Source organism: Geotrypetes seraphini, chromosome 8 (genome assembly GCF_902459505.1).
Source record: "Geotrypetes seraphini chromosome 8, aGeoSer1.1, whole genome shotgun sequence".
Lineage (NCBI taxonomy): Eukaryota > Metazoa > Chordata > Amphibia > Gymnophiona > Dermophiidae > Geotrypetes > Geotrypetes seraphini.
Genome location: NC_047091.1, coordinates 154857745 through 154870588, shown reverse-complemented (window position 1 = coordinate 154870588; position 12844 = coordinate 154857745). Strand labels below are relative to the sequence as shown.

Below are 12844 nucleotides of genomic sequence, written 5' to 3'. Positions count from 1 at the left end.
TAGAGTGGGCGAATAAATGGCAGATGAAGTTTAATGTAGAGAAATGTAAAGTCTTGCATATAGGAAACAGAAACCCGATGTACAGCTATACAATGGGAGGGCTGGTAATGGGTGAAAGTAGCCTAGAGAAGGACTTAGGGGTACTGGTGGATAAGATGATGAAGCCATTGGCACAGTGTGCAGCAGCCTCAAAGAAGGCGAACAGAATGCTAGGTATTATCAAGAAAGATATTACAACCAGAACGAAGGATGTTATCCTGCCGTTATATCGGGCGATGGTGCTCCCGCATCTTGAGTACTGCGTCCAGTATTGGTCACCGTACCTTAAAAAGGATATGGCAATACTTGAGAGGGTTCAGAAAAGAGCGACGCGATTGATAAAAGGTATGGAAAACCTTTCATATGCTGAAAGATTAGAGAAACTGGGGCTCTTTTCCATGGAGAAGTGGAGGCTTAGAGGGGACATGATAGAGACGTACAAGATCATAAAGGGCATAGAGAAAGTGAAGAGGGATAGATTCTTCAAACTCTCGAAAACTACAAGAACGAGAGGGCATTCAGAAAAATTATGAGGGGACAGATTCAGAACCAATGCTAGGAAGTTCTTCTTCACCCAAAGGGTGGTGGACACCTGGAATGCGCTTCCAGAGGGTGTGATAGGACAAAGTACGCTATTGGGTTTCAAGAAGGGATTAGATTTCCTGAAGGAAAAGGGGATTGAAGGGTATAGATGGAGAATTACTGTACAGGTCCTGGACCTGATGAGCTGCCGCGTGAGTGGATTGCTGGACGCAATGGACCTCTGGTCTGACCCAGCAGAGGCATTTCTTATGTTCTTAAATAAACTGCTTCTTAGCCAAACTTTCTAGTTTTATTTTAACTGCACAGTTTTTCAAAGTAAAACTTTGTATGAAAATGTACTCTCTCATCCTGAATGTTTTAGAAAGTAGAGTATGTGATGTATCCAGTTTGGCAAAAATACCCTGTGACACGTCTTGTCATTTATTCATGTCAACAAGTTGAACTACTTGGGATCTAGCTAGGTACTTGGGACCTGGGTTGGCCACTGATGACAAATTTGTCCCCGTCCCCGTGAGTTTGTCGCTGTCCCTACCCTATTCCTGTAAAGTCTGCCTTAACATCAAGTATAAGGGGGCACTCGGAGAAACTGAAAGGGGATAGGTTTAGAACCAATGCCAGGAAGTTCTTCTTCACCCAAAGAGTGGTGGACACATGGAACGCACTCCCGGAGGTTGTGGTGGGGCAGAAGACACTACAAGGATTCAAAGAAGGTTTGGATAAATTCCTGAAGGAAAAGGGGATTGAGGGATACGGATAGAAGTAAGGATAGGTTTTCTAGGGCAGGGAACACTTGACAGGTCATGGACCTGATGGGCCGCCGCGGGTGCGGACCGCTGGGCGCGATGGACCTCTGGTCTGATCCCGGTGGAGGCAAGTTCTTATGTTCTTAACCGCACAAGCCTCAAACACTTATGATTTTAAAGTGTTTGAAGCTTGTGCAGATGAGGATGGAGCTTGGTGGGGATGGGATGGGAAATGAGTTCCTGCAGGGATGGGGAAATATTTGTCCCCGTGTCATTCTCTAGACCAGGGGTGCCCACACTTTTTGGCTTGCGAGCTACTTTTAAAATGACCAAGTAAAAAAAGATCTACCAACAATAAAATTTTTTAAAAACACAAAGCACACTGTACGCAAAGAAAATGTTAATTATCATTTATATTCTGGAGTTTTTTCCAAAGAGGTCAAGGCAGATGACTCTATGCAATGTCACCTCAGTAACAACTATACAAAAATAGACAAATATACCCCCCTCCCTTTTTACTAAACCACAATAGCAGGTTTTAGCACAGGGAGCTGCACTGAATGCCCCACGCTGCTCTCGACGCTCAGAGGCTCCCTGCGCTAAAAAATGCTATTGCAGTTCAGTAAAAGGGGGCCATAGTGCAAAATATAGACAGCAGATATAAATTCTCAAAATGGACACATTTTGATAACTAAATTGAAAATAAAATCATTTTTCCTACCTTTGTTGTCTAGTGATTTCATGAGTCTCTGGTTGCACTTTCTTCTTCTGAATGTGCATCCAATATTTCTTCCCTTCTTTCAGCCTACTGTATGCTTTCTCTCCTCCAGACCTCATTCCCTCCCTCAACTTTTTCTTCTTCTCTCCCTGCCCCCTCCCCTTTCTTTTTCTCTGCCCTCCTTTTTTCCTTCTGTCTGTCATTGTCTCCCTGCCCCCCTTTCTTTCTCTCTCCATGTCCCCTTTCTTTCTGTCTCCTTGCCTGCCCCCTTTCTTTCTTTCTGTCTCCCTGCCTGCCCCCATTCTTTCTTTCTCCCTGCCTGCCCCCATTCTTTCTTTCTCCCTTCCCTTCCCCAAGCCACTGACGCCGCCATCGGGCAAAAGGCCCCCAAGCCACCGCCGCCCCAAACTCTCCCTGCTTCCTGACGCAGAAGTGTCAGGCCAACCAGCATTCTTCTCCCCAACGTCAGTTCTGACATCGGAGAGGAAGTTCTGGGCCAGCCAGGCAGCAATTGGCTGGCCCGGAACTTCCTCTCTGTCATCAGAATTGACGTCGGGGAGAGGAAGGCTGATTAGCTCGGAGCTTCTGCATCCTGTTTACAGTGTCAGGATGCAGATAGAATGCGAAGGCAACACAAGTCTATCATGGAGCCCTGTATGGGCTCCGCGATCAACTCGTGTTGCCTTCGCGATCTACTGGTCGATCACAATCGACCTTTTGGGCACCCCTGCTCTAGACCTTCGGTCTGTCCCAGGATGGCAATTCTTATGTTCTTATAAACAAAAGACAGCAAGATGTTAACTGCAGCAGCAAAGAAGCTACTGGTCTGATATAGCTTTTATTGCTTTTAATTGTACAGGACTCGATTCTAAAAAATGGCGCCTGAGGTTAGGTGGCAATAGGCGCCCAACCAACAATTATTTGGTTTAATCAGCACATTAATTGGCTGTGCTGATTAAAAATCAATAAAAAATTTTAAAAAACAGAAGCGCCTAAGGACACCTCCATAAAGGCCGCTGTTAACCCACCTATGCAAGTGTGTTATGATTCATATCGCCATTGTAGGCGTGGTTAACACCAGAAGTGGCGTTAGATGTCATAAGTCACCTCCGTAGACGCAATTCTTGTGAAAGGCACCAGAAATATAGGCTTCTAAAAGCCTGGCCTACATTCCCAGAGCCTATCTTTCATGTAGCCATGATTATACAAACTGCGCTATTGCATAATTGATATGCAACCGGCCACTGAAACGGCGCTGTTTACAGAATCCCAGGCCACAGTGGCTATTCACACCATCCACCAAGAAGCATAATAACAATTCTCAGCTTGTATCTATCAGGATCAAATTGGGGTAAAGGCCAACCATGTGCCTGAAATTCACCTATTGAAAATGACTTCAGCCTCATAAAGTGGAGGTTTTTATCAGTAATGATACATTAGGAAGCTCTGGAAAATTCTTGTGTGTGCTTGATTTTCACTTCCTTCCTCGTTAAGAACTTTGATACAGATAATTGTAAAATAGCTTCGGTCAAGAGCACTGAGGGGGGCATTTGTGCTGCTTTGGCTGGTTAATTGTAGTCCTGTTAAAAGATGATGAAAATGATCATATATGCTGTGGCTTTTGATAGAATAGTTTGCATTACATTAACTAAATAGACTTCTAGATGTAAAGGAAAGGAATGTTTATTTCAACATGAAATAATCTCTTGTTGTTTACAGTCTAGATGAAGCAGCCAGAATCATAGATGATTATCAAAAGCACTGTGGAAAACCTGCTCAGCGCAGTTCCTCTCCTGCTGACCTCCTGAAGGTAATGCTTGTACCAGACCTGAAGCATGAATAATTTAGCAGTTACCTTTTTTTTTTTTTTAAAGTGGCAAAGCACTCCTGCATTAATCTTGTGCATCCCACAGTTAATTGTGCTAGATTAGTATGTTTTTTCTGTTTTGAAGAATATCCTTCTGTGGCGTTAACAAAAATGTTACTGGATTATCTTTTGAAGGAAAAGTTCCTCTCTCTAGGAGTCGGAAGCAACTAGAAGGATTATTTCGTTGTTGCTTTTTACCCGCCTTAAAAAATTCTCATAATAATAAAAATGAAAAGTTGTGAATGTATTCCATGTTTTAGAACTCTTCTTGATGAAGCATCTTTTAGTCTTCTTAACTTAGTAAGGCTGCATTAAATGTGTTAACATACAATAACTTTGTTTTATGTTTTATATTTCAGGCCTTCCTCACTGGACAAAATTAAACCACCACTTTTGCAGGCAGAAATTCTAGTACAGTACTTCATTATCTTTACAAGACAGGATATTACTAAACCTGTCAGCATGTTATATTAGCATATATCATATCGCAGTTTGGTTGATGGATAGATGAGTCTAAATATCTGTTGTTATGTTTCTGGCAAATTAATGGACATTGGTTTTTTTAATTTTTTTGCCTGTACTTTTGTCTAAAAATCTAGAAATATCCATACAGATCTGAGTTCTACAGTAGACCCCTGCGAATTTGCAGTTCGTGGATTCAGTCATTTGTGGTATTTTCTGACCACCTCTTCCGGTCAGAAAATACCACGAATGACTGACCAATGGAAAAGCAACTTTCCCCCTTCTTTGCCTGCTCAAGAAAAGAATGGCTAGCAGTTTACACAGGTTACTTTTTTTGGTGGGAGGTTCCTGACGACACCCCATCCAGCACCCCAGCTTTACTTTCCTGACCCTGCACAGCACTCCATTTCCACCTTCTCCACAGCCAATCAATCCCTCCATTTCACTGCCTGAATATTCATTCACCTTTACCTTAGCTCTTAGTGGCACCGGTCTCAACATCGCCTCCTGCCAGCCTAACTATTGTTTTTCAGCACCCGCCACCGCCCCTGCAGCCCTCTCCCGCTTCCAATCCTCTCCTAAACCGCATTTGTGGTTTATTGAAATTCGCGGAGGCTCCTGGAATGGAACCCCCGAGAATTTTGTGGGAGTATAGTACTCATGAAATATAGGTTAAGATATTTAATATATTTTCTTGAGTCTTCCTTGGAGCATCTCTAATTCTTTTATTATACTTTCCATTTTTACTTAATATTAAAATTACACATGTTTGTACATTTCTGTAATCTGTATTTAATTTTCATACATAATTTATATAACGTGTGAATAAAGTGTAACTGGCTTTCTCATCTGTGTGCTGCTTCATTATCCTTCAAGCTCTTTTAATAGTAATATTTGTTCTATTAGCAGTTTTCTAAACTGAAAATGTTATTCCTGCAGTCTGTCATACATCACATGTATCAGACGTGTGCTTCAAATGAAAAATCTTCCATAGGATCTTGCCTGTCTCGAAGCCTTACATTCAGAGCAAAGGAGGGATGGAGGAAACTATATGGTAAAAATTGGCATAAATATGTGCACTAGCTTCTGTCTATTCAGTTCTACTCTTTATTTTCATTGCAAAGAAAATCTTATGGTTGACACAAAAGATGTATTTTGCCACTATTCCTCTTTCTCTTTCATCCATTACTTTCTTAGATATGGAGGCTAGGAAGTAATCCTCTTTGGGCCTGATTCTGTATAGGACGCCCAGTCTCAGCAGCCGCATAAGCAGCTTTTGTGAATCAAACATGGGCATCCTATACAGAATCGCATCTGTTCTAATGGACAGACGCCTAACCACCCCAATTAACCAGAGTCCGTGAACAGTGTTATTTAGAGCAGTGTTATTCAACCACTGGTCCGCAGACTGGTGCCAGTCCTCAAATATTTCCTGCCGGTCCTTGCAGGGCTTGCATGTGCCTGGGGCCCAAGGAGATCAGGGGGGCCCGATGAGCTGGGTACCCGCATGTCTCTCTCCCTTCTGTGCAGCAGCCATTTTGCTTTCCTCTCCCCCGCCCCCGGGAATAGCAGTGGCTCTCTTCCCAGCCTCAGACTAATAGTGGCTTCCTCCCCTCCCCTCTCAGCAGCTTTCAGTATTCTAACTTGCCTGAAGCAGTGCCAGTAGTGTCAGCGCAGTGATTCACTTAGGCAGCCTTGGGGCTTTTGCTGAGCGCAACCCGCCTCTGATGATGCAACTTCTTCTTTCCTCAGAGGCGGGTGCGACCCCCTCAAAGGACCCAAGGCTGCCTAAGTGAATTGTTGTGCTGACGCTACTGACACTGCTGCAGGCAAATTAAAACACTGAGCTGCTGCTAGTCCGGCTAAGGGAAAGTGCTGTTGCCACTGGTTGGAGGTGGAAAGGGGAGCTGTTGCTGGTAGGGTGAAAGGGGGAAGGAAAGCTAGAGCTGGTTGGGGGAAAGGGGGCACTGCTTCTGCTGGTCAGGGGAGTTGCCACACTGGACTGGGAATGGAGAATAAGGAAGGGGGAGCTGCTGCTGGACAGAGGAAAAGAAAGGGAGAGCTGCTACTGAACCTGGAGGGAGGGAGAAGGAAAGATGCTGCTGGACTGTGGGGAGGGCAGTGGAGAAGGGGACAGAGAGAGTGAATTGGTGGAACAGTGGACTCAAGGAGGGAGAGATGCTAACAGGGGGAGAGCAAGGAAGGCATACAAGGCATAGGGTGGGGGGCCTGGGCTCCGGGCAGAAAAGAATAGAGAGATGATGCCCAGAGAAGAGATGCTGTGAGAAGAGATGAATAGGGACAGACACAGAGGGGGAATGCTGGATGGAGAAGGGATGGAGACACAGAAGGGCAATACTGATCACAGGGGTACAAAGGGACATGGACGCAGAGGGTAGTGGTTTTTATTTCAGTCTTAGTAGTTTGCCAGTCCACAAAATAATTCTTTTATTTCCACCGGTCCATAGGTGTAAAAAGGTTGAAGAACACTGGTTTAGAGAATTGCATTGCCACTGAGTTGATTGGCAGTTGAGCGGCATCAGCAGGGAACACCTGATCCCCCTCCCTCCCCCCCACAAGTTGGCCAGCAGGTGGGATGCCCACTCCATCCTGCTGGAACCCCCGAACCACCTCCCCACCCCCAATGTCGGCGACAGGAGGAGTGCCCAATTCTTCCTGCTATTATCCCCCCAAAGCATCCCTCAGTAGGAGGAGTGCCCACTCCCTCCTGCTTCCAACCCCGTCAATGCCCCACACTCCCGACACCCCCACCCAACATCCAATTGACAGGAGGGATACCCACTCTCTCCTGTTACTGGCTCCATTGAACACCTGACACTCCCCAGCACCCACCCGACATTCCCCAGGACCCCCAGACACTCGCCTGACATTCCCCAACACTCACCTGACATTCCCCAACACTCCCTTACACCCCAACAGCCCCCTGACACCTCCTGAACCTCCTTAACTTTAGGGGATGGCCGGCAAGAGGGATGCCCATTCCCTCCTGCTGGCAAGCCCACCTCTTCCAAAATGGCAGGCCTTCCCCTTCCCGGTGCATTTTGGGATGCACCAGGGAGAGGCCTAAGGTAGAGAATGACACGGTGACAAAATTCATCACCGTTCCCGTCCCCGCGGATAACCGTGGGAAATCATCTTCATGTCATTCTTTAAAGAGAGAGGGAAGAATCAGAGTATGAATGGCCACAACCACTGACCCACAAGCTTTGCTTTGAAGAATGCTGGTGTAGAAGGACTGAGGTTGAAATAGACACTAGAAAATGACATGGGATTATTTCTCGCGGTTATCCGCGGGAACGGGAACGGTGATGAATTTTATCACCTTGTCATTCTCTAGCCTAAGGCTCTAATTGGCTCAGGCGCCTAAGGCCCCAATAAACTAAATAACAAAGGCCCCTCCCATGGGAGGGGCCTTTGATGTCTGGCCAATCGAAGTCTTAGGCCACTCCCTGTGCATCCCAGAATGTACCGGGAAGCAGAAGGCCTGACATTTTGGAATAGGTGGGCCTGCTAGCAGGAGAAAGTAGACATCCCTCTTGCCAACCATCTCCTAAAAGTATTGGGAGGGGTACGGGAGATGTCAGAGGGTATGTTGGGGTGTGAGGGAGTGTTGGGGAATGTTGTGTTGGGGAGTATCAGAGAGTGTTGGAGAATGTCAGGTGGGTGTTAGGGAATATCGGGTGAATGGGGGTGTCGGTGTATGTTGACGTGTCGGTTGGGTGCTGGGGAGTGTTGGGGCCAACTGGATGTGGGGGAGGGGTGTTGGGAGTGTCAGGAGTTCAGGGGATCAACAGGGTCAGCAGCAGGAGGGAATGTGCATCCCTCCTGCTGCGGACAGTGTCGGGGATTCAACAATGACCGCACGAGGGAGTGGGCATCTGTCTTGCCAGCCATCTCTTAAAGGTATGGGGGGGCTTGGGAGGTGTCAGGGGGGATGTTGGGGTGTGAGGGAGTGTTGGGGAATGTCGGGTGAGTGTCCGGTGATGTTGAGATGTGTTGGGTAATGTCAGGTGGGTGTAGGGGAGTGTTGGCTGTTCGGGGGATCAATAGGACCATTTGCAGGAGGGAGTGGGCAACCCACCTGCCAATTGGATGTTGGGAGGGGATGTCAGGGGTTTGGAAGACACAGGCAGTCCAGGTTCCAGGCTTTTTGAGGCAAAGGATCTCCCTGTAAGCTTTTGCAGCTTCCAGCACACAGCATGGTACAGTGAGTAACAGGCTGACAGCCTGGAAGGTCAATACCGGGGGGGGGGGAGGTGTCTCAAAATACAGGCTTTATCCTGCAGCAATCCCTTTCTTCAGACTATAGACTTAAGTGTTACCCTGTGCACTATCCCCTCTTTCTTGCCAAAAGTGGTTTCTAGCTTCCACATCACTCAAGAGATGCAGTTGCCAGCCTTTACACCCTTTGGTTCGAGCAAACATGACAAGGTGTTGAAATCTCTGGATATTTGCAGACACTTGCTGAGGTACTTGGAAGTCAGAAACAAATTTTGTTTGTCAGATCATCTGTTAATGCTGGTTGGAGCAGCCCATAAGGACAAACTAGCGTTGAAAGCAACCATTTCCAGATGAATCTGGATGGCCATTTTTTCCATCTATGTCATAGCCAGAAAGCGGCCTCCTGTTTCAATGAAGACCCACTCAACACAAGGTGTTGCTTCCTTGCGGATGGAATCTTCAGCGGTTTCCTCGGAAGAGATTTTTAGGTCTATGTCTTTCTTTATCAGTGCTTTGCATCTAACTTGCCAGTGCTTGTGTCTCTCCTTATTTTCTTCATTTAGATCCTTTTTCCATTATTTAAATTATTTTTTTTTTTTTTTACACTAATAGCCTCTTTCACGTCACCTTCTTAACATGTTGACATTCTTTTTCTCTTCTTTCCACCTTTAATATATGAAATACATCTGATCTGGGCTTCCATGATGGCATTTTTAAATAACATCCACGCCTGGTTTACAGTCCTAACCTTTACCACTGATCCTTTTAGCTTCTTTGTAACTGTTTTCCTCATTTTATTGTAGTCACCCTTTCGAAAAATTAAATGCCACTACAGTAGATTTCTTTAGCGACATCACTTCAGATATCAGCTCAAATTTTATCACATTATGATCACTGTTTCCTAGTGGACCCAACATAGATACCTCCTGTACTATGCCCTGCATTCCACTAAGGACCAAATCTAAAATAGCCCCCCCTCTTGTCGGTTCCTGGACCAGTTGCTCCAAGAAGCAGTCATTTATGACGTCTAGGAATTTTACCTTTTTGGCATTCCCTGATGTAACATCCAGTCAATGTTGCAGTAATTTAAATCACCCATTATTATACTGTAGCCCAATTTGCTAGCTTTCCTAAGCTCTGAAAACATTTCTTTACCTGTCTGCTCAGTCTATCCTGGGGGAAAGTAGTATAACCCTACCCATATATTCCTTCTCTTCACACATGGGATTTCTATCCATATGAATTCCACACTGCTATCTATTGTATGTCATGCAGAATGTTTATTTTGTTTGATTCAATTTCCTCTTTAACATATAGCGCAACCCCACCCCCTCTCCATCTGGGTTTTACTTCCATTGAAAGCAAAGGAAGTAAGGAAGACAGATTGAGGCATCTGGGTTTAACTTCCATTGCTTTCCTTTTTCTGGAGCCACAAGGTAAGCTTAGCCTCGCAGAGCTTGCAGGAAACTTATATGGTCTGGTTACATACCAAGCTCCAAATCTAGAGGAAAAATAACTTCAAGTTAAAATTGTTCTTGCAAGACTGTAGCAATGTGTCCCCTGACTATGAGACCATCAGTTTGAAATGTCTTTTTCATTTACAAATTGTTTAACTCCAATTTAACAAAATAAGCTGTCAATTTGTGCAACATTATCTTTAGTGGTTAAGACACATTTTTGGATTGTATTAGTTGAAATAGCCAGTGTAGATTCAATTATAGCTCTGCACAACTGTGACCAAGGACTTTGATTTTTTTTTTGTTATTAACAATTTTATTTTTTTAATACTTGTGAAAAATCTTTACAATCATTTTCAGTTTTCCAGAAATAAAGGTAGTGGAGATGTTGTAGATGATGGGAGTCGGAAATCAAAGTGAGAGAAAAAAATCATGGACTCCGGATGGACACACACATCATAATCTGATTACATTCTCCACTATCATTTGAGAAATGATTAGTATTTACTATAATCAAGAATTGTTCCTACAATAAAATTGTGCATGTTCATCTGGATATTGTAGGGAGGGTTCCCACTTTACATTGTGACCTTTTGACTATTGGTGTAGGTCAGTGTTCTTCAACTGCCGGTTCATGGACCGGTGCCGGTCCGCAGAAATTTTCTGCTGGTCCACAGGGCCGGAACCTCCATCGGGCCCAAGAGATTGTTCTGTAGCCACCGGTCCTCGGTACGATCAATGCGGCATCTTCGGGCTGTCTCCCTGAGTGCTGGAGTGCACAAAGCCATGGGAAAAGGCTCATACCTGTGGCAACATCAGAGGGAAGGCTTCCAGATGAGGCGCGGGACGCTGAGGCGTGCTTCCCACAGCTTTGTGCAATGCAGCACTCAGGGAGCCGGACCGAAGACCCTGCATTGATCGCACCGTGGACTGGCTTGAAGCTAACACCGGGGGGCAGGCCAGAAGGCAAGGCACATGGAGGGAGAGAAACAATAACGATAGAGGAAATGCTTTTATTTTTTTTTATTTAGTGATTTTATATCTGCCCTAATTCTGTCCTATCTGTCTGTTCAGGAAGAAATGCATTTGTTTGTTTTTCTTTGGGGGTTGTACTGCTTGCAGAGTCTTGCATCTTAGGGTTTGATTGTGAATATTAGTACTTTTAGTTTTTGGTCCTGTATTTGCACGGGGTTATCTGTTTGCTGGTGGGAATGAATGTTGAAAAGCAAACAGTGTGCTTTGTGTATTTTAATTCTGTGGTTAACCATTATGTGTTGTTAATACGATTATATTGTATGTGTGTATATATGAAAAATGGATGGAAAAAATGGTGTTACAATTAGTACTATTATGGGGGTGGGGTCTGGGGCAGAGATGGGCACGACTTCAACTGCTGGTCCGCAGACCGGTGCCAGTCCACAAGATAATTATTTTATTTCCGCCGGTCCATAGGTGTCAAAAGGTTGAAGAACACTGGTGTAGGTAATTTTCCCCCTCCCCTTTTTTTTGGGGGGGGAGATGTTGTCATTTTGCAGGTACATTCGTATCACATTGGACTACATTCTATATATGGCGCAGAAAAAAATATTGAGTGATATTATTTATTGGGATTTATTAACCGCCTTTTTCATGAAGAGGTCCACCCAAGGAGGTTTACAATACACTGAAAAGTAATCTGGTATTCTTTAAGTATTTTCCCTGTCTATCCTGGCAGGCTCCCACACTAACTGTGGTTCCTGGGGCAATGGAGGGTTAAGTGACTTGCCCAAAGTCACAGGGATCAGGCTGGGCTTGAACTCACAACCTCAGGGTGCTGAGGCAGCAGCTCTAACCCCTAGCCCACTTCTCTTAACAGTGGTCAAAGTTACACTGTTTATACAATAGTCTTGGATCCTCCCTTAGTCTGTAACTGTGAGAAATACCCCCAAACTGCCTATTATCCTCCCTTTTTTGCTCCCCTAGTTGGACTCGGACATAAAATTTAGGTGTGAATCCTGTGCCTTCATTTACATGCCTACATATCAATTAAATCTAATTAGCACCAATAATTGCTTGTTAAGATTCCAATTATCATTGTTAATTGATTTGTTAATCAGCACTTGCCCAAATTTGCACACAATTTTTAGAACTTTTTAATGGAATTTGAGGGATTAATCAATGCAGGTTGCATTTTACATATCGCACAATGGCACTCTTTAGTGACTGTTACTGGACTAACCGAATACATTTGTGGCTAACTTTGGAGATCTGTGATCCATTTATCAGATAAGAACATAAGAAGTTGCCTCCGCTGAGGCAGACCATAGGTCCATCCTGCCCAGCGGTCCGCTCCCGCGGCGGCACATCAGGCCCATTGCCTGAGTAGTGGTCTATACCTATCTATACCCCTCAATCCCTTTGTCTTCTAGGAACCTATCCAAACCTTCTTTGAAGCCCTGTAACGTGCTCCTGTCTACCACATCCTCTGGAAACGCGTTCCATATATCCACCATCCTCTGAGTGAAAAAGAACTTCCTAGCGTTTGTTCTAAACCTGTCCCCTTTCAATTTCTCCGAGTGCCCCCTTGTACTTGTGTTCCCCCATAATTTGAAAAATCTGCCCCTGTCTACTCTTTCTATGCCCTTCAGGATCTTGAAGGTTTCTATCATGTCTCCTCTAAGTCTCCGCTTTTCCAGGGAGAAAAGTCCTAACTGCTTCAATCTGTCGGTATATGGGAGATTTTCCATACCCTTTATCAGTTTAGTTGCTCTTCTCTGGACTCCCTCAAGTACTG

The 12844-nt window shown here is 44.8% G+C and overlaps 2 protein-coding genes across 9 annotated transcripts in view; one reads left to right on the top strand and one right to left on the bottom strand.

Annotated features, from left to right (window-relative positions):
- Positions 1-5220, top strand: part of KNTC1 (kinetochore associated 1) — a 262047-nt gene extending 256827 nt beyond the window's left edge. For all 3 annotated transcript variants that reach the window (XM_033954527.1, XM_033954525.1, XM_033954526.1), the window contains 2 exons: positions 3763-3853; positions 4270-5220. In XM_033954527.1, the coding sequence (XP_033810418.1) occupies positions 3763-3853; positions 4270-4293 (115 nt within the window). In that variant the 3' untranslated portion in view covers positions 4294-5220. The remainder of the gene's footprint in view (positions 1-3762; positions 3854-4269) is intronic.
- The window catches only part of LOC117364850 (hydroxycarboxylic acid receptor 1-like), a 206749-nt gene that overhangs the window by 110239 nt on the left and 83666 nt on the right, over positions 1-12844 (bottom strand). The window lies entirely within an intron of this gene.